A 21,331-nucleotide genomic window follows, 5' to 3' on the forward strand; every position below is an offset into this window, starting at 1 on the left:
ATATTAAAAGAAAATTATAGATACAACTAAATAGACTTTTAGTTTACCTCCCAGATGTATATATGTATCTTGGCAAGCAATATTGGTACTATAAGTATAGTTATATAACTACCGCATGGTATAACCATAATTCAGGTACTTATCTACGTGGTATGGTTGGTGGATTGACACTGCCGTGATGGAATAGATCCACACGTCCACAGACCCGAATTGGTGAGGTTTTGTCAATGTTGATTTTATATTTTGGTGAAAATAACATTAAACCTTCCCAAACGACTTACTATTAGAGCTTTCTCGCGAGTTTCTGAGCCTCCGTAGCATATTTGCACCGCCCTCGAATGGCATAACCATGCTTGTAGAATATAAACGGAAATGGCAGACAAAGCAGAGTCAAGAACGCGGGAACGGTCAATGCCCAATGTATCCCAAGCGCTGAATACATGTATGGAGTAAACAAAGGGAATGCAGCCCCACAGATTGAACGAAGCAACGTGGCCGAAGCGAGGACGGAGGCGGCGAAGGGAACATATGCGTCAATTAGATAGTTCAAGACACTCAGACTCACAAGGACCATTCCAAAGCCAAATAGGACAGTTGCTATGATGCACACAATCCATGGTACAGACGGTGCGTTTGTCCATGCGAACCAAAACAAGGCGATCGTTAAAGACACAGCCCCTATCATGCTCGGTGGCAGACGTGCCTCGGGAATCTCCATATTCCCCGACTGTCCCATGGCATGGAGATAGCGCTTGTTATCGAAGGCGGCATAGCCAGTGGCGCACAGCACCCCAATAACGATGCCTAGGAAGGGTAAATTTCCGGTCCCCTCGTCCCATCCTCTGGCCTGCTGAAAGATCACTGGGAAGGCGGGAAAGAGCATGTATAAGGTGCCGTATATGATAGCCATGTACAGCGAGAGAGTGAGAACAATAGGCTCGCGTATCAGGAGCACCCAAGGACGGAAGAGGGCAGTGTGGAAAGTCTCCGCAGAAGAGGGTCTTTCGGTCCTTTTCAGCTCGATTTTGCTGGCAAACGCCTTCCCCGTGCTCTTCGAAAGGCTCCGCGCTCGAGCCCGAAAGATCACCGGAGCATATGTTTCAGGGACGAGCAGTCCAGCAAAAATCCAAACGACCCCAGAGAACACACATGTCATTCCCTCTACCCATCGCCAGCCCTTCTTCATCGCAAGAAAGCCGCCACAGATGGGCCCTAAGGCTGGGCCCATGAACGGTGCACTTGTGAAGAGAGCCATAGCGAGTCCTCGCTCTGACGCAAGGAACATGTCTGCAATGACCCCTCCTGAATTGGATAAAGGCGATGCCCCGGAGGCACCGGCTAGGAAGCGGAGTATCACCAGAGAGATAATGTTTGGTGAAATGGCACACCCAACATTAAAAATCGTGAAGGCTCCAAGGGACAGAAAGGCCAGCTTCTGCCTTCCATAAATTTCCCCCAAGGGAGCCCACAGCATGGGCCCGACAGCAAAGCCCACGACAAACAGTGAGAGACTGAGTGCCGCTACTTCAGCGCTGATATTCAGGTCCGATTTTAGTTCTTTCGTGGCCCCAGACAACGCAGAGGAGGTGAATGAAACGGAGAACGTCTGCAAGGAGACAAGGAGTGTGATTGCCCATTTTTGATATGGCGAGAACAACTTCGGGTTGCGGGGGTCAGCGGGCAGCCAGTCGACAACGAACGGGTCCCTTTCTATTCCGGAGCCATCATATGCCCAGTCCCTAACTTGGGCAGTGATACCGGCCGGATCGCACACTAATCTCCAATGGGGCAGTGGCTGAGTAGGTGAGTGGTTCGTTTCTGTCATTGGTAGTGTTTCGTCCAAATTCAAATTCAAACGTTGATGGTTGCAGGATGCTCTTCCTCTCTGGTTCCAGGGGTTATTATATATATAGTACATATTCAGACTCGAACTCAGTCCCAATCGCTCCCAGCGGCAGACATATTCAGAAACTGGGCGACGAGTGGCCCCTATCCATTGGGTTGGCAAGGTCGGCATGATTATCGAAAGCCACAGGTGGGACTCGGCTTTCGGCTTTCGGCTTCTGAACGCTAGAAGTACACAGCTGCGGAAAGGATCATAGCCTTTCTAGCGGGAATCAGGGTCTTGTGCCGCTCATCGAAGCTTGCGACTGGGTGTCCTTCTTCACACAGGTGCCCATCTAGCAATGAGGAACCCTGTATGGCCCACTGTTTCCACTTAGGAGGATGTTGTGATGGCTTTCGACTTCATTCCCCGAAGCCGCAATTTGCGCACGCAACTATTTAACAATGCCTCGAGAACCCTCCTTCTCTCTCACGTTCTCTTTTATTTTTCCTTATTCACACCAAACGAATCCAGCCTATATTACCTTTGTTTCTTTTCCCTTTTGATAAAAGCTTTCCAAGGCTTGGGCAATGTCTGTGTCGGGGCCTTCAGCTGACTTCAATGTCCTGATCGTGGGGGCTGGTGCGTGCATTAAAGAGTAGTTACTGCCGGAGGAGACTAACGTCTTATAGGAGCTACTGGCTTGCTCATCGCACAGGGTCTTAAAAAGGTCTGTCTTGCACCGATTCTATAACCATACGTTGCTGAAATACATTTGCTAGGCTGGGATTTCAGCGAAAGTTTATGAAAGATACCCAGAACAGAAGTATATTGAGAGATCGGGTCAATGGACCATGGCCCTGCATTGGTCGATTCCTCATATCGAAGCCTGCCTCCCGTCCCAATATTTTGCGCAGTTGAAGTCGGCAGAGACAAACATCTTTGAAGAGCATGACCCGGACGTAGCTGAGAACATCCCCATCCTTAATGGGAGTACCGGAGAGCTACTGGCAACGGTGCTCATGCCGAGTCCAAGGCGCATCGTGAGAGGAAAGCTGCGCGACCTTTTCCGGCAAGGAATCGACGTTCACTTTGGACAGGCGTTGACTGGCCTGCATGTCGGGCCAGATGGCGTTACAGCGCGTTTCAATAATGGGGAGACGACTGCCAAAGGAACAGTGCTCATCGGTGCCGACGGGGGTAAGCACAATCTTTAGGCGATGATGCCACTTCCAATGCAGGTTTTAATTCCGTTTCTCAGCTAGAAGCGCAGTCCGAGGACATCTTGTGGAGGGAGAGGTTGGCCAGCTCTCTAAAGCCAACATCATGATCCTGGTTAGGCCCCGACCTGCGACCTTGAGGCTGACCAAGGCGAAAGTTAACTGGAAATATTCAAGAGTGCGTTCCCAACGTTCACGAAGGACCAAGCGCTGTTTATTCGAAGCAAAAGCCACCCGCTCGTTCAGGTAAGTAGCAGCGCCTCCACTCGTGACGATTGTATTGCTGATCACAACCCCCTGGGCGCAGCTAAGTCCACACCCATACCACAATACCAATGTCTTTTCTACTGGTGTGTAACCGGAATATACAATCGTGGGAACCCATATTAACCCGCTCAGTGGCCGATATTCGGGACCCAGATGCACCGGACACTTGGGTTTTCCAGTTTACCCTCTCCATTTGGACTGACAAAAACCCTCCTGCCTCGGAGGAAGAAAGAAGGCATCTTTTCCGAGCCTACCTTTCTACCTACTGTGAACCCTATAGGTCTGTAGCAGCATGGCTAAGTGAGGATACTAAAATTAGTGGAGAGAAGGTGAGTAATGGCTTGAAGATATGAGAGTAAGGGTTGGTCTGGTTCTGAGTCGCGTCTAGTTTCATTACTGGGGAAACATAGCTCCTTGGACAAACCATGGTGGTAGAGTCACGCTCGCCGGCGATGCGGCACATCCAATGGTTCCTTGTAAGCCGCGCTTATGTGCTACACTGTGAACTCACGTCGGACTAATCCTCTACAGTCCGGGCACAGGGTCTGAACAACGCTCTCGAAGATGCCAGGCTTTATGTTGACGCTCTCAAGAGGGTTGTCTATGAGGGACAAGACCTAAAGTCAAACATCAAAGCTTATGATGATTCCACCTACAAGCGAGGCAGCATGGATATCAAGCTTTCTAACGAGCAGATGTATGCGTACCATCATTGGGATGTTGTTATGAACGGGCCTCTGATGCGCGGAGGATACAAAAAGCAAAAGCCGGGTGAGCAAGTATACCCGAACTAGGGGACTACTGCTAGGACAGAGAAGATCGGTGACATCTTGAGCACAAGTCTGACCAGTTACTTGTACCAACGCACACAAAAGCAAACCTGATTCCCCTCTATTTGTCTAAAGGTCCATGAGTGCTTAAGCCTTTGAAGCCATACTCCCCGTGATCTACCTCAAAACACAGAAAGTACGACATTGGATGCTTATAATCACGATCAATACAGAAGGTTACGCCGAAGTTTCAGGATTCGATCAAAGGGCTGCCGGAATATTCCCAAGACAACGGAATTCTCCTTGGTCCTGGTTTCGGCTAGATTACCTGACAGTGAGATATTTATAGTTAATCGCCTCACTGCCACCAATGGTCACCTCATGCCCTCGGCGTAGCCGTTTCGCTGGCGCCTACGCCGGATTTAATTATCTTATAACCGTAAAAAGATACTAAGTCCATCGTCTAAAATGCTCAGAGGACCACAAGAACGCGGCTTCTTCTACTTTACTTGTTATGTGATATAAGCCATCGCTTAGGACGGCTGGAGAATGATACGCCGGATCTTCGACTATAGTAACGTATCTTCGGTAAGATTGAAAGGATAGGGAATTTCGGATCATGGCAACCTCTGCGGTGGGCGAAAGGACAGACTTTACACTCCAAAACAGGATCATCGAGAAGCCGCCGGCATTGCAAGGCTCCAACTCGGTCAGAGCAACCGACCTCAGTCTCGGTCTCCGATATGGGAATGACCCAGCCTTTCCCCCGACACCAATGGCCTGTATCTAATATGGTATGCGGCCACAGACGCAGTCAGATCAATCGACTGCCCACGAAACCAAGTGTACCTTAAACTCAGGATATCAGTCATTGTTCTTTTGCTATGACCATTGTATTCTAAAAATGCGGCATATGCCGCTAGATCACGCGGGTCTGCTATGATTTTGGAATCAGCCTGGTAGTCGAGATCCAGAGACGATGCTTTACAAGTTCGGATTACGATAGCAATGTCAAATCGTCCAGAGTTGGCTGTAGCTCGTTCCACGTAGCCACTAATACTTACACGCTTTATTTCCGGGCTTTGCGCCGTGTCGGAGGAAATCAGGTGTTAGGCTCGATCACAGCAACGATGGATATGTGACGGGGATTACCATTGTCAAATTTTCTGCTGTATCTCTACCAACACAATATGAAGTATGTCCTACATACATTAGAGAGGCAATCCTTTTTTTTCTTGCTTTTTCTTGCCCAGCCGCCGCCCTCGCCCCGAGAGACAAAAGTCTGCCAATTAGATCATCGGTACACAGTGTCCCGTAGTGGGGCCTGCCGACAACTTATGGCGTTCAAGACCTCTGTCGATTCTCGGCAGTAGCTAGAGCCTATGAGCCTTTTGCCTACCAGTTCCCAGTCTAGTGGCTTCCAATATATTGTTCTATTGACGCTTGACTGCTCCCTTATTTCCTCTTTATTGCTGTTATCGAATCGACAAATATCACTGATAAAGTGTAATACATGGACTACAGGGTTTGGGGAAGGAGCTCGACTATATATCCGTCCTGTTCGGTTGTAAGTGAAAACTTGTCTCATGTGGTGACAGAGGAGAGCATAGGGAAAACGCTATGGTAACTCACGGGATCCTTCACCAAAGCGACATGGTAAAAGTTCTTTCTGTAATTTGGATGCAGCTGTCCAGTGCCAACAGCTCGATCCTCTTCCCACGGCGTCAAGGGGATATGCTCACGCTCAGCCGCGCCGAGCTCTTTCATCACCTCCACGCCTTCTGCTCGGAGTCGTTCCACGGCCTGATGTACATCAGGAACCGTGAATCCCAAATGCCCGAATCCCAAATGCGGCGGTTGATTGCCCGTAGACACTTCATATCCCCCTTCCTCTGCCGGTTTCTCAGTCCCGTGGATATGCTTCAGCTCCAAAAAGCCGAGCGTCTTTGGAAGTACACCCGGTGCAGTGAGCTTTGTAGACCAGCCGTGTAGGTCGGCGCGATCGACTGGTGTCTGGGGATATCCCAGGTAGTATACCGTAAATGGCCCCCCGTTGAACGTAAAAACCAACTGCATGCCCATGAGGTTGGTATAGAAACGAAGGGAACGCACAGGGTCTCTTATGCGGAGCATAAAATGGTTTAGTTGATACCCAATGGTTGGGTCATCTTCGGGCAGGGTATGATGTGTTCTGTGGCCTCCTACCAAGAAGCTGCCTGGTTCGGCCGGGCGAACTGAGGAGGAGGAGGAGGAGGAGGAGGAGGAGGAGGAGGAGGCTGGGTCTTGCGAGGTCATAGTGGGAGTTGGAAACGCCGACTCTGTACGGCTGGGATGACAAGGAATGGCACACTATACTAGCGTTGAACGAAGCCAACAACTCTTTATATAGTGCCATCAAATATCAGTACACCTAGCTCCTAAGGACTCGGCTTTCTTCGCCTTTCGAGGGATTCTTTCGGCTTACAATTCTGGCTCCGAAACTCCGGTCCAGGGGTTCCATTTTGCAGGTTGCCGTGTTGCCGGTGGTCCCCCCGTATAACTCCTGGTTTCCAAGTTCTTCCCATCAGCCAGGCGCTCCCAAGCCGATTAGAATTTCTTTTGCTTGTTTGCTTTCCCTTAGTTTACTTTCCAAACTGGCTTTAGTCACCACTCAACAAATTAACTATGCCTATGTACTTATGACCAACATGACACGATGGAGAGCAGATGAGATACGCGCTTGAAGAAGTAGGCAATGAAGAGTGTTAATTTTAATTTATGGTATGGCTTCTGTATACCGGTGCCGGAAGGTCGAAGCCTACGCCTACATCCTTGTCAGCGCTCTCCGCCACGCTGTGGTTAATCGACTTTGGACATGACGAAAGAAGTTGCTCCTTGTATGCTATAGCCATATGGCGTACTAGTAGGTAGTCTGATTACCGACGCTGGTGGTTGAAAAGTTTCTAAGATATGACGATTTGTAGCAAAGATAATGCGATTCAGTGGTATTCGTAAGGTATTGGGGTCATGTTAGCTAGCATTACCTTAGATGGTTGGCTTAATGGCGTAACCTGTCAGTTAGTTACCAGATAGGTAGTTACCGCGACGCACAAAAGGTTTACCCCCTCTATACATGGGTTCAGGGGCCTGATATCAAGTTTCTCCCCCGGTGGGAGTGGCGGACGTTCCTTCAGGTGGGCCAGCCGTTACCTCGTACGCAATTCATGCCCTTAAGCGCAATATGACGAGTGGCACAATGCTTTCCCATACTGTACGCAGCATGGCAGCCTTAACCCTCTACCTGCCTGGTACATTGCGTCTCGCAATCGTCAGATGCGTTGCAATAGAAGCCTTCAACTCCTCATCCGGAAACCGCTTCTTCTCCGGTGGCAGAGGACCCCTCGGCCGAGCGACAATATCGTTTAGCAGGGCTGCAATTTGCCCGCGTCCCTAGTGGAATTATAGCAGATCTCATTGTGAGTGAGCAGTGCTCTGCGTTGACTCTCCCATTTGTCCTGTGGGTAATTCAGATTTCCTCCCCGAGCCTCCGGTTCATTCCAAGCTGATGATCTCTATCAATGAGCAGGTACGCTCTCTTCCAAGCTCTGCTCGCCCCAGCACTTCATCTCAGAGCCGATCCGGCAATGCCGAAGTTAACCCCGCAAACCCAGAAACAGGCTCAGCCTATGACTTCTAGCTCCTAGCAAGCAACATGTTTGGAAATGAAGAGATGAAGCTTCTGGAAAGTGCAGCTTTAAAATACACGCTTGCTGTCAATTTTTCCGAGTGGCTGCAATAAGAGCTGAGTGGATGGGGGGGGCCGGCACAAAGTATGGTTGAATTCGGACTGTCTTCGAGATGAACTATGAATTATACTGCTGTAACAATACAATTCTACACCACAAGGCCTCCTGGGGAATGAAGGGTGTCTTGTTGCGTTGTCGGAACACCGTCAACTCACTGAGACTATGCCCTGTCGGTCGGTCACGTATACATCTCATTATAGGGTTTCTCAAACCACGAGGTCACCATCTAGCAAATTTATTTACTGATAATCCCCATGGGCCAGGGCGCACTCATATCTTTCGGTAGGCTATGTCCAACTCCCTTTGTATTTAATATTAATGTGCCTTCAAAATGAGGAAGATCGTTGAGATTATCTCGGTGTTGGTACCCTACGCTTGGGGTCCCTGTGTGGCTCTTGAGAAACTACACAACTCCCTTCCCTCGACCCGCCTTAGTGTATCTGTCCTTCTCCGACAGACTTAGTGATCGACACGAGTCTGTCGCAACATTTAGCTTTTCCGTCGGCTATCCATATGCGGAGTACGGAGTAACGTAGTCCACATCCGATATACCCCCATCTGACACCTTTGGACGGCCGGGCACGACAGTGCTAGCCCCCCGCGTCATGAGACTTGCGGGGTAGGAAGTTCTGCTTGTGGGGAATTGGGGCCAACACGGTTGGGGGCTTTGAGTTCGACAATATGGAAAGAGGAAGTAGTAATATAGAAAGGCAAGGTCGACCTCCCGGCGTCCCCAGCCATGCTAAAGTGAACATCCTGCCAAGTTCTTCCCTTGCTTTATCGGACCGAAGTCTTGCGTCAACCGAAGCTCAGCCATGCCCGCCAAAACAGCCAACACCATCTGGCCGGATAACATCCCAGGAGCCGTCAAGAACACGGTTGAAGAATTTTTCGAGCTCCTTGATGGCTACACCCCGCAGGCGGCAAGGCAATGGAGCGAGCTTTACCTTCCGACAGGAGAATTTGAGGCTTTCTGTAAAATCTTCAAAGGTCATGAAAGTGAGTCGGTTCCCTCTGTACTTTCCTATTCATACGGCTCCTTCCTCCCCAGCCCTGTCTTGGGTTTTATCCGACCAATGGAGGCACTAACGTGGAAGATGCGCTGGAAGTGATTCGGAACCACATCCTCAGATTTTGGTCCTCATTTCCCGGTCTAAACCACATTCCGAAAAAGGTCTACCTTCATCGGGTTGATGGGCTTGAGATAGCAGTCGCCAGTGATTATGAGATCACATTTCCGAATGGGATTCATGTCAGGGGCGAGTCAGTAGCGATGCTGGAGTTTGTAGAACGAGATGAAAGGCTGTTCCTCTCGAGTAATAGGCTCATTTTGGTACGTGGTACACCTCTGGATGTTGTTGTACTTTCTGTCTTTGGCTTTTATTTGGTCCAATTCTATCCCTTTTCTTACTTAGACTTCCATTTACTTATTAGGGCTCTCCCATAGGATCCGAATTCTTTAATGGCCGGGCTTGAGGCTCAAACTTCAAGCCAGACACCCCCCCAGTCATTCTCTCAAGATAAACCTACCTCAGTGCATACAGAGAATATCGTGGACGAGGGGAAACTTGATTCTGCAGTGTAATTCGTACCTGGGGTTGCCCGACGGTCCTGACCTGATCTGTGAAATTCCATTCTAATCCGAGGGGTACTCGTGATGAAAGGGTCAGGTCTAAAGGGTTAAAGTAGTAAATGTTATACCGCATTATTATGAATGCTAAGCATAATGGTATTAGCCCACATCACGGAGAGATGTCAACTTCGGCAGTAACTACTAATAGGGGTTCGCTCTTTATGTAAACCAATTACTTCCTGGCAGCGCTGTTTCACCACCCAACACATCTCTAGCTGCAGGACAGCCACTCTCGTAAAGTCCAAACAAGTATTCAAGTAGGGATGTTCCCGCTCTAAATCTAGTTACTCGGCCGTTGGGAATGATAGAAAGAAAAGGGGCGGTATCCAGTGGTGTGCCTACAGGAAAGATTGGTCCAAGTTTGATGACTCCTGTGGCAAGTTTGACTATAGTATACATAAGTCGATAAGGCCCCAGCCAGTAACGCCACGAAATAATACAAAAACGAATGTCAACAGCCCTCATGACCCCCGTAGTTAAAGTGATCGTGGGCAATAGTCGTTTCTCCTAGGCTTCCCATCAATCGTACCCAAGAGCTTAATACAACCATCCTCGAATATCACAGGCCCTTTGGCGAAAAGCTCGCCCTGATCTGTCTTCTCGTAGAGATTATCGACGAGTCGTCTGGCATCGGCGTCCAGATTCGGGAGATCCTGCCACTTCCATTGAAGCACCCCACCGTACTCGACAGGTAGATTGGCAGGGTCAATATATTTCCTCAATACCCCACCAGCTTCCGATGAGGAGAGCAGGAAAATCTTCGACCGCGTGACAGGATCAAACCATTGACTGATGACGTCCCAGATGGATTTGAAGAATGCAGGGGCACCAACGACCTATCGCGTATTCTCCCCAGTTAGCACCAATCTTAAAACATCATTCGGCCGGTGAAAAGGGACGGTGTCGTTTGATCAACGTACAAATACCTTGCCCAGGGTCTCTGGGTAATGAGTCGTGGCAGTGGCACTAGCTTGTTGGAGATACTTGCGAATGCCCCAAAACTGGCGAATGCTCACCCCACTCACGTCGACAACATGGGTGGACGCGCTCACAGCTCTGGATCTATCTGCCTTGGCAGTTCTGACACAAGTGGCAATACAAAGTGCAGCAAGTTTTCGTAGAGAGCATGGAAGTGAAGCTCTTCCGGTAACAGGTTCGACGGACGGTGCGCGTTCGATGATGGGCAGGCAGCAATTTTCTTGAGGTATGCGTCTAGTCGCTTTTTCGTTAAGTGTCGAACCGGGAAAACATAGATGGCATGTCCATCCTTATCGGTGCGGCCGATCCATTGGGGATACTGGCATTCCATCACCTGTTAGATACAATGTCACGGATGGTGTTCGGGGGTCTCTTATCTGATGGTATAGTACCATTTTTCTGGTTTCTTCGTAATAGTCCACGTCTACGTCCTGGTAAAAGGACCGAATCTTGTTTTCCTTGCGCCATGTTTGGACATGATGAAACTGTTGCAGGGCTAGGTCTGGGTTGAATTTCTGAGCAGTCAAAAACCGTCTGTGCGGACATGGCACGTTAGCGATAGGACATCATCGCAAGGGTTTAGGGGACAACGGGTCTGTTTGGACTGTCATACAAGAGAGTGGCGTCATCTATGTTTTCTTCTGGGTAGGAAAGTTCATAGCCTTGTTGTTTCAGCAAGCCCTTGAACATGTCAAGCTGCACCTGTAAAGCCGGCGAGAGCCCTGTGGAGGCCGCAGTGGAGCCATCAGTGCCGACATTGCATGACCCGCGCGCGGCGCTAGGATTAGGGCCGATAGGCTCACGCATGGGTGTTGACGTCGCACAGGACATGTTAGAATAGATAATAAGGGTCTCGTTTCTCTAGATAGCCACTTGGAGATTGCATGAATTCTATGAAGACAAATTTCGCTGCAGACGTCTGCTGCCACTGCCACCCTCTAGACTTTATATGATTCCCCAGCGTGGCAAATGCTCAACGAGACGGTTTTCTAGAATTCAACCGTCGAAAAACTGGACTTGAGATTATCAAGCATCCTCTATCGTGTTCCGAGGTTCGTCATCGGCTGTGTAATATTTGATTGGCACTACTATGGGAAGCAATGAAGAACAGAGCAATGATGGACCAATCAGACGGTCGGTTCATATTACTCCGAGAGATCGGCATAGGAGGAATCTCGCCAAGTCAACTCAACCAGCAGGCTGTAGTTAGTTATAGAGACGCTTATTATGTAAACAATGTCTAATAACTAAACGTTCTGGAATACAGAGATGGCCACCTCAACATATTACGTGACTCTCTCTGCACCGTTGGTCTTGTAAGGGGCCGAACCGGGTGTAAAGTCGGGATGTGTGGCAATTGAAATAGAATCCCATCCGATGCAGACACAGGCTGCTGGTACTATGCTGAACAACCCCTTCGGGGAATATAAATGGAGGTATGGCTCGGTCATCGTCTGCACCACCCGCTACGCTCTATCAAAGAATACTACCAGCAGCGCGCTGCCGTCCCCGGTACTCTATTGATCACCGAAGCTACGGTTATCAGCCCACGACATGGCGGCTATCCTAATGTCCCCGGAATCTTCACGGATGGACATGTTGCTACCTGGAAGGAAGTGACAAAAGCAGTGCATGACAAGGGTTCATATATCTCTTCTTCAGCTGTGGGCTCTTGGTCGGGTGTGGAGATCCACGGCGCAAATGGATATCTGATTGACCAATTTATCCAAGATATCTATAACAAGCGTGATAATGCCTAGGACGGAGACATTGAGAGGTGTTCTACGTTTGCTGTTGAAGTGACACGAACAGTGGTGCAAGATATCGGGCAGGAACGGACAGCGATTCGACTAAGCCCCTGGAGCCGCTATCAAGATATGCCCATGGAGGACCCGGTGTCGCAATTCACGGGGCTTCTTACGGTATTGGTGCAAGACAAGCTGGCTTACTTGCATCTTTTGCGAGTCTGATGCAAAGGCAGACAGACATTTGGGTTAGCTACTTAATGCCTACCAGAGTGCGGGCCCAGGTATTGTTGCTGGAAATTACAGTGGCGAGACGACTGCCACGGCGCTGGAGGAGCAATAGAAAGGTCACGATGTGGTCATTGCCTTTGGGCGGCCATTCACTGGGAATCCAGACCTGGCTTTCCGTGTCAGAGAAGAAATTCCTTTTGCACCGTATGGTCCCCAAGCCATGTATGCGCAGGCTGCGGAGGGGTACACGGATTATGCGTACAGCAAGGAGTTCGAGGCTACTACTACGTCTACGTAACGAAGACCATACAGAATGGAAGACTATATAGCTCCCATCTTGCAAATTGTGACAAGACATTAGGGACAGCTTTTACACTTCAAGTCGTCATGATCTTGACTAATGAATTTAAAAAAAAAAATGACCTTAATGAACATACTGAAGTACCATGCCCTTCCGGTCAACTGACAGAGCCCTTGGCTTCTGTATAGGACACTGACCCTAAATTCCGAATGGCATCTCTAGTCCAGTGCCATTGTTAAAAGCCAAATAATCAAGGTTAACCTGGAATCCTTCATCGATCGGTAATGAATTCCAGTCGAAGATAGACAAGGGAAAAGCGGCAGCACCTGGTTGGACCTGCGTCGAGAGGATGTCTTCCAGATCACCCTCTGCACCTTCTGGGCGCTGATGAAACGACTCAACGATGGACAAGAGTTTGTGCAGCAGCTTTCTGCTCCGAATAACGATCCAGGTACTAGACCCTAGGGTCTCAAGCGTGTCGTAAGCCGTTTTCAGACTGTCTAGGAGTTCACTGTTGGTACACGTCGGCCGCCCTGGGAAGCCGCGCATTGGTAGCAAAAAAGTAGCGAACAGAACGAGGGCAGAATTGAGCACTGTTAATGGTCATTAGTTTACTGTACTAGATCCTCGAGTGTATACCCTGTAGCTAGGGCAGAATGCTTCCATACCGTAGTAGACGGAGTACCACCAGATGGGGAGCAAAATGTGATGATGAGCAACGCTGGCAATAACGAAGATTGTATCCCGTGCGGACTGGCTACACACCTCGACACTACCCTTTATGATAGTCCACAGGAATTCTGTCACGCCAGGCTCGGAGAATGTCGAACTACGACAGACTAAGAGCCATTCTAGTATTTTTCGATGTAGCAGGGTGTTCAAGCTGTGATATCGAAGACTCAAGACCACGCGGAATCTCAATAACTCAGAGCTGGAATCAAGGGCAAGCTTAGTGATGTTAACGCTGTTTAGGATTTCGATACCCATAGGGAGGCCAATCTTCCACTCCGCTATCTGCTGGTCAATATCCATGACTACATGAAGTTGCTTAGAGAGAGGAGTTGGGGAGGTCCGCTCCATGTTGCTTCCATATAATTGTTCTATGACTTGACCTAGGATGATATTGAGCTTCCTGGACGAAGGTCTGTATTAGTGAGCGCGTAATCAATGTGAAAGAAGGGAAACCCAGGTTGACGGGGAGATTTATCCTCACGATGTCTCGAGATATAGCCTTGCTCCGGACGCGGTGGGGCCCGCACTGTTGGCGCTTCTACGCTCCAAGCTAACGGCGAGCGCCTCTAGAGGCACATCTAGAGGAAGTTCACATTCCATATGACTATTGGGAATCAGCGGTGGGCGGCCAAAGGTCATACTGCACATTCTTGCAGAGAGGTTAGCAGAAACGTCCCACGTGATCATGGCATGGATATAGACCTTACTTGTCCATCATGTAGCACATCCACCAGGTGCGCTTGCGCACTTCCGCTTCCAATGATCCCATCTCCAGGCTGTCAACCGTAGGTTGCCTCCAGAGCCCGATCTGAAGGGCGTCTTGTATGGCGAAGTTGGCGATACTCCATGTCAGAGCCGAGCGCTGCGTCCCTTGCACGTACTGGGCCACTAACAACGCGGCCTGAACTGAGCAAATGTAAGACTTTATACGGCCTTTATGAGTCTAGGCCGCCTCCTTTGCAGGTACATACCTGATTCCAGGGTCGGATCCCTGGGTCGCATTTCCACTAATAAATAGAGAGCTCGATGGAAAAATAGATTTCCCTGCGATAGTTTGTCGACGGTGCTCGACGAGTTGGATGGGGAGTGAATGGAGGCGAACGCCATCACCATATTCAATACACACAGGTGCGCTCGATTGGCCCGGGATGGGTCTACTGGCCTGGAGATGGAGTTGAAGTCAATGATCGTCGCTAAGGGTAGGTATGGAAACAGTCTACCCGTATTGGCAAAAAATGTGTCCACCAGGCTCATTACGTCCGGGCTTGGCGGGAGATAGAAAGGATCCACAGAGCCGTGAGTTGTAGACTCCTTATTGTCACCCTCCTGGAGTCCTTCGGCTGGAGGCGAGGATGGCTTTGAGATGTCCTGCGCACGCCTGACAGTCTGGCCTGCTCCAAACTGAATTTTCCTTGTCGCTTCAATAATACTACTGAAAAAGGCCGAGCTGGACGTGGGCCCTGCACGAGATCCAACGATCAGATTCAGGACGGACGCAGAGGAGAATGGGATTCATACCAAAGTATCCGGCAAACTTTTCACCAGCAAACGTAATTGCACACATTCCGTCGACGCTATCCGTGTTATAAAAACGCAGCTTCGGCAGCTGCATGTCCAGTAGTACCTGCGCCTCCGTGGTACCCACAACGTCCGTCGCGGGAGTATCCGGCAATTGTCCTTGGTTTAATTTAGACAGAAGCTGTCGGATGAGGGATTCCATGGCTTCAACTCGTCCTTGCAACGAAGAGGAGGAATGCGAATCTACCACACCAGCTCGGCCCTTGGCTGGCTCTTGATAATAGCATTCGAACCCCATCCCGCGGCACACATCGCACATTGGTCGAGCGCCGTTGCAGCGCGACTTGCGTTGCCTGCACGAGTCGCAGGCGTGGGTAGTTCGTTTCCTTTTCGTAGGCGTACTTCTGTCAAGGTTCATCACGTTCTTGATTCCCAGCTCTTCGGTACGATGCTCCTCGGGCATTCCGTTCTGTGAATACTCAAGATAAAAGAATGGAACGCGGGGAAAGGCGTTTCTCGGACGGCATTTGGGGAACCAAGAAGCTCCCTGGGGAAGCGGTCAACGAATGGCGATTTTCCTAGGCACGAGAGGACAGGACTGCCTCCTACGTTGGGCGCATCCACATTTCCATGGAGATGACGGCCGCAAACTACCTAGCTCGCGCCAATGATCGCCGACTTAGTGAACTGGGCCGCTGAGAGAGTTCCCAGCCGGCTCCACTCTGGGTAACGGAGTAGCCTACTCCGTTGCCTTTCCGCCACTTCCCCGGACCACTGGAAAGCAACCAGTAACCTGTCCTTGTCTCTACATTGCAAGACGGACTATTCGTGGGAAATGGAATCCAGGCGTTCTTCTGGCACAAGCGGTGTAAGGAGGGAGGGTAGCAATCACATCAACTGACCGTCCGGTCATGAGTAGAGGTGCATCACAGCCGATTCGTGACTGCCTTTTGACTAGTGAAAATCAAGGGTACGAGCTACATAGATGCCAAAGCTCACCCGCTTGGGAGGTCAAGGGCGTTGGAAATAATCTACGGCTCGCGCCAGCAGTGTTGCATCCGCGATATGAATGGGCCCTTGATAGGCGTACTTTCACAATGTAGGTGATGCTATACAATATGGTCATAAAATAACGCTCGTGGGTGGAAACGTCCGCGTTTTAGGCCCCATGTTACAAAGCGTCTTCCTCCTATATTTAGTACTGAACGTGATGGGAGATGACTTGGTTCATTGAAGCTACAGTATCTGCATGGATAACACTATCAATTTCTGTATTCTCCGTGACAACTCGGACATTTGGTCCATCCTACTCGATAACAGGAATAACCAGGTAGGATTCGTACACCGATCCGGAATAGATGGTGTGCCTACCCTTGTTCACGCTGTCTTCATGGAACTGGACAACATCTGGGGTAGTATGCCGGAAGGAATCGTTGCCTTGGACTTTGACTCTCAACCTCTCACCAGGGTGGAAAAGGGTTGAAGTTGGCAGAATTTCGACATCTATAGGCACGACTTCGTTGGGACGAAGCAGAAGGCGGCGATCGTGCTTGTGGAAAGGACGGTCGATAGTGGACTTGACCAGGTCAAGGTCACGATGGCTAACACGCAACCACCCAAGCCCCAATGGACCGTCGTCGATCATGGAGAAGGCAACATACGGCGTGACCTTGTTTTCCCGGTCAATCTTGTCCAATTGAACGAAAATATCCATGTCGTCAGCTAGATCGGTGGAAACCCACAGGCGCAGGCGCATGCTTCCAGTGAGTTCGGTCTCGCGGTCAAAATCGAGGAAGAAGTGCGCACAGCTGTCTTGCACCTCCGAGTCATAGGAGATGGTAGTCACAGTCCGTGGTGGCTCACCAAGGAGCGTACCCACCGAGGCGTCAATGTATTTCTTAACGAACTTAGCGTGGCTGAGGGGCCATTCAATCTCATCTCGGAACTTCCCAACCCAGGCGCGATCACGGATCTCAAGACGGACCTTAGGGTAGGTGTCAATTTCGCTGGCCTGACCCTTGAGAAACTTCTGGAAGAACGCCTCTTGGCGCCTAACACTCTCGGGCTCGAAGAAGTACCGCCACTTTTTACGGCCGTGGACCTCCAGCCACTTCTCCTTGGAGCTGATCCCAATGAACCCATTCAGGGTACCACGAGTGTGCATGCCGTGGTCGCCCCAGTCTGCGACGACATAGGCAGGTGCTGTGATTCTGCTGAGATCCTGAACACACTTCGAGCGATGATAGTCGTCAAGTAACGGATGTGCCTTGTTGTTGGCGATCAGGTCCTCGACCAGGTTGACACCGGCACGGCAGGACCACTGGGTGAAGTGCAGGAACTTTGTCTCCGGAATACCGCCATGGTGTGTATAATCGCGGTAGAAGTCAGTAAAGCCTTCCCAGGGAACGAATGCTGCCAGATGGGGCGGGTTCTGAGCAGCGATACCCCACTGCACGATGGAAAGGTACGAGACACCAATCATGCCAACCTTGCCATTGGACCAAGGAAGGGTGCCAGCCCATTCAATACAGTCGTGGCCGTCACGGCTCTCCTGCTGGCTGAAGATCTCTAGGTCACCCTCAGATCCCCAGGACCCTCGGCTGTCGCCATTGATGACAGCGTAACCCTTCTTGGTCCACACAACGGGATCAATACTCTCCCAGACAGCGTACTTGGACACCCATTCCTTGGGAACGTCAGCACCGGGGAAAATATCGAACGTTTTCGGGCCGTGTTTGCCGTATGGACTGAACGTGAAGATAATAGGAAGCTTGCCAGTGACGCCCTCAGGACGAAAGACATCAACGTAGACTCGAACTCCATCGCGCATGGTGACGGGAACATCCCAGGTAATATCCATGCCATCCGCGATCTCATTATGGTTAGGAATGAGCGGCTGGCGCCCTCCTTCCTTGGGGTCGATGCCCTTCTTCCAGTAGAAGGGTTTGACGCCGCAAGGGTTTCTGCCTGGTACCTCTTGAGTAGTACCTTCCATGATAGGTGTCGTTCCTTAGATAGCAATTCAAAAAGTTCGGGGGAAACAGTAAAATGGTCTTTTGATATTCGAGATGTTGAGATCTTTGAGCGAGGATTGTAGTCCCACTGGAGCGTCAGGGTATGGTGGTGTTTTTTATAACGCTCTATCATCCCGGCCGCATTGATAGATGGACTTCTGATCCTGACCAGTCGTCGGATCATCCCCACGGAGTTTACTTGATCGGACCCCTTGACCCCAGAGTTACCGGAATGACATTCCTATCTCCGATTCCAGGACTAGCGGCAGCTGGATTCCGTTATTTCCGGATCAGATACTTGGATCCGGACCGGGCTATTTCGGGTCGAGAACCGGAAAGCCAACGCCCCGGACCAAATCTGGGGGAATGGGTAGCTTCCCCGGACTCAGTCTCATGGGGAAGGGCTCTATGTATTATTCGCATAGCTTAAAAGTCTGCTGCAAGCTCATTGATCTGTCATCCCGTATGTCTCTTCCTCACTCTCTGCGGGTATCAACCATTCCATTCAGGATTGTAATCTGTAACTTCACCACACAAACGTTCTCTCCTTTGGTTCCTTCGGGAGAAAGAAAACGAGAATGGCCTCACATTCGGTGATATCAATTTCCCCGCAAGACACCGGTGTCTTCTCAGTCCCACGGGTTCCGGCTTCCTCCCGCACCACGCTCAACCAAATCCTCCAAGAGAACCATGAAAGATACCACCCTTTCTTCAACGATAAAGGATTTCACAATCACATCACACATTACATGCTTGCCTCATACGCCCTCGGGGCTGAGCCAGAGCAACTTTCGCGTGCCTGGGTTCAAGAGAAAGCCTTTCAGCGTCCCCAGCACACCCTCAACGAAGAAAATGTCGTCCGAATGAAGAACACGCAATTCTTCATCAGTTGCCTCGGCAAGGAAGAGTATTACCGCGATTTTCTCATATTCTTTCAACAAGAAATTGGTCAAAAGGGAACTGGCGCCGTGGTCAATCAGTATGTGTTTGATCGGACTGAGGTTTCTGAAGCTCTCTTCACTCGCCTTTTTGCAAGTATGTGGCGAACCCCATGATTATGGCGATGAATTGAATACAGCGGCTAAATATGTGGCACAGGCTTTCTTCATCCGCTTATCCACCTTGGTTATGGAGTAGAGTTTAACCAGCCGGCTATTGTTGCAGAAGCTCTCGCTCAGACCGCCGTACACCACAATGAGGTGGCTATCGTCATGAAAGGCTGTGAAGAAGCAGCCAACGGCCGGCCAGACCTCGCAACCCGGACGATGAACGAACTTCTGGGTAAGGTGCGGGATACCGATTCCATTCGCAACGCGGCCTGCTGGGGAGATGGTAGCTGGATCGAGGACAACCCATTGACATCTGCGCCAAAAGAACTCCTAGAGATAGCCGCTCGTTGGCGTGTCACTCAGGAGGAGCTGTTTGAAAAGACGGCGGAAATGATTAACGTCAACGCGTTCTTCTGTGGTGCAGCACAGAATCCGCCCAAGGAGTACAAGATTGATTTCTTCTTCATTCATAACCTTAACTGCTCTATATTCTTCCCCAGCTTCCTGCAGCAGAAATGGCTGAGTCTCGAAAATAAGGTCCGTCTGTTAGAGTGGAAGGGAAGGTTTGATATCGTCGCCTATGCTGCACGTGGATCACCTCACTTGGATGTCAATGAGATTATCGACTACCAACCAAAGAGACCCGGCACAGGTTGGGTTGATCTTTTCCAACGTGTCCATAGTTTTGACGATGACTCACATGTCACTAAGTTCTTACGCGCACTGGCCCATGGGAGTCGTTTCTGCCAGGGCTACGACATCATCAACGGTGATCGCTTCCCGATGAAGGGTGGCCTGTGGCTGCAAGTTGCACATATGGCCATGGATACTACCGAAAAAGAACCCATTGCGAAGAACCGGTGGGTTAGGGGTGCAGGATTTCCTTCGCAGTGGGACCACTTTCACTCCCGTCACTAGACCACTGAGATCTATATCGCCCCGTTTTTGTATCGCAATTAGCATTGTGAAATATGAGATTTTGTTTTGTCCAGCTGGGATACGTTAACTATTCTTAGTACGTTCTCTACGGTTATGCTCTTGTTTTTCGCGCCTCTGTATCTTGCAAATTATGCTCATTAAGTGCCCTCGTAACATTAAGGAAGTAGCCAGTATCTGGCTCAAAGATCTTGCAGTTTAGAGATGCGCTTCAGAGATTGGATGCCCTTTTAAAGCAGATGGTTTTATCGCGGTACTCGGTGGAAACGACGGTCTGGTTACAGTTTCGGCAGTTCATTGCAGCTACTAAGGTATTCCGCAAAGCTAGACCTAGAGCAAGCCTGAAAGAGCTTGTGCTATGCCACAATATACTATTCTTCACGTATTTGTTCTCTAATGGCATCCATTTTCTTGATGAGCATATACATCGTCCGCGTTATCCGAGGCCCTAAATCCATGACCATTAGAATGGAATGGTAACAGATGATAGACCACTAGCCCATATCTAACGCAGAGATAAGTATCGATCTCTTACTCCCTGACCCTTTATCCAGTGACAAATCAGTCTCAAGATTGGAAGACGGAAAAGAACCTTCCCGTGTGGTCTAACGAATGCAAATCACTGTACTCTCGTCTTAACCTATCCACGGCTCTAGCTAGTCGGTGCTATCTTGCACCTTGTGAGCATAACTCCTAAGCGAAATGCTCTTATTAGCACGTACTTGGCGGTTGGTTTCGGTCCAAGCTCTGGGCTCTAGTCTGGCCATAATGATCCGAAAAGCGGGTGAATGCGAATCACAGAGTTGAATAGCCACATTGACCCACCGGATAAGGGTTTCTTCGGCGATCTTGATAGGTCAGTGCCGAAACGCAAGCTACAGCAGTTGCGATGAACAACCCTAGGCTCATCTTCGGTTTGCAGAACCAAAGGGATAGGTAGCGAGTGCACCTCTTCTTATAGGAAGAGAAAGAAAGATTTCCCTATCAATAGACCTTTATGCCCGCTGCTTCTGACGCGGCCACTTACAAGTTGTTGGGTGTTTGGCAGCTATCGGCCCAGGAAGACCGGCCATCATAGACCCCATATGTAGCGCCAACCCTATCAGAATGGTAACTTTCCATGAGTGCGAGAGACCATGGCGTTGTCTGAACCACTGCCCCGTCCTCTGTCCACAGTCGGCGTGGCAGTACTTCGTAATATCGAGATGGCCGTCTCTTAGGTCAGCAGCCCCACCACGCACTTCGGCGTGTTGGTCTGCCTTAAGGCCCTGGCCCAAACAATAATTCCTATCTAAACAATAAATTTAAAGCTATTCAAGCTTCTTTG

General features: G+C 49.9%; 7 protein-coding genes across 7 annotated transcripts; 3 read left to right on the plus strand and 4 right to left on the minus strand.

The window, feature by feature from the left end:
• Positions 1-283: 283 nt before the first annotated feature.
• On the minus strand, positions 284-1,825 carry ABOM_012039 (MFS transporter; the record flags this gene model as incomplete). The annotated part of the gene is made up of 1 exon (XM_022539167.1): positions 284-1,825. One exon carries the CDS (start codon positions 1,823-1,825, stop codon positions 284-286), a length of 1,542 nt encoding a protein of 513 aa, XP_022383054.1.
• Positions 1,826-2,415: 590 nt separating this feature from the next.
• Positions 2,416-4,106, plus strand: ABOM_012040 (FAD-dependent oxidoreductase; the record flags this gene model as incomplete). Its single annotated transcript, XM_022539168.1, has 9 exons — positions 2,416-2,467; positions 2,518-2,555; positions 2,608-3,025; positions 3,087-3,160; positions 3,223-3,291; positions 3,353-3,395; positions 3,445-3,641; positions 3,701-3,788; positions 3,844-4,106. The coding sequence occupies 9 exons, from the start codon at positions 2,416-2,418 to the stop codon at positions 4,104-4,106; spliced, it is 1,242 nt and encodes a 413-aa protein (XP_022383055.1).
• A 1,560-nt stretch (positions 4,107-5,666) lies between these two features.
• On the minus strand, positions 5,667-6,377 carry ABOM_012041 (putative lactoylglutathione lyase (Glo1); the record flags this gene model as incomplete). The annotated part of the gene is made up of 1 exon (XM_022539169.1): positions 5,667-6,377. One exon carries the CDS (start codon positions 6,375-6,377, stop codon positions 5,667-5,669), a length of 711 nt encoding a protein of 236 aa, XP_022383056.1.
• A 5,531-nt stretch (positions 6,378-11,908) lies between these two features.
• ABOM_012042 (uncharacterized protein) lies at positions 11,909-12,752 on the plus strand (the record flags this gene model as incomplete). Its single annotated transcript, XM_022539170.1, has 4 exons — positions 11,909-12,224; positions 12,291-12,400; positions 12,460-12,507; positions 12,567-12,752. The coding sequence occupies 4 exons, from the start codon at positions 11,909-11,911 to the stop codon at positions 12,750-12,752; spliced, it is 660 nt and encodes a 219-aa protein (XP_022383057.1).
• Positions 12,753-12,953: 201 nt separating this feature from the next.
• On the minus strand, positions 12,954-15,468 carry ABOM_012043 (uncharacterized protein; the record flags this gene model as incomplete). Its single annotated transcript, XM_022539171.1, has 6 exons — positions 12,954-13,348; positions 13,424-13,899; positions 13,969-14,136; positions 14,195-14,393; positions 14,459-14,947; positions 15,006-15,468. 6 exons carry the CDS (start codon positions 15,466-15,468, stop codon positions 12,954-12,956), a joined length of 2,190 nt encoding a protein of 729 aa, XP_022383058.1.
• An 843-nt stretch (positions 15,469-16,311) lies between these two features.
• Positions 16,312-18,000, minus strand: ABOM_012044 (CocE/NonD family hydrolase; the record flags this gene model as incomplete). The annotated part of the gene is made up of 1 exon (XM_022539172.1): positions 16,312-18,000. One exon carries the CDS (start codon positions 17,998-18,000, stop codon positions 16,312-16,314), a length of 1,689 nt encoding a protein of 562 aa, XP_022383059.1.
• Positions 18,001-18,597: 597 nt separating this feature from the next.
• ABOM_012045 (questin oxidase family protein) lies at positions 18,598-19,986 on the plus strand (the record flags this gene model as incomplete). Its single annotated transcript, XM_022539173.1, has 2 exons — positions 18,598-19,054; positions 19,118-19,986. 2 exons carry the CDS (start codon positions 18,598-18,600, stop codon positions 19,984-19,986), a joined length of 1,326 nt encoding a protein of 441 aa, XP_022383060.1.
• Positions 19,987-21,331: the final 1,345 nt, after the last annotated feature.

This window comes from Aspergillus bombycis (genome assembly GCF_001792695.1).
Source record: "Aspergillus bombycis strain NRRL26010 chromosome Unknown contig00218, whole genome shotgun sequence".
NCBI classification, from domain to species: domain Eukaryota; kingdom Fungi; phylum Ascomycota; class Eurotiomycetes; order Eurotiales; family Aspergillaceae; genus Aspergillus; species Aspergillus bombycis.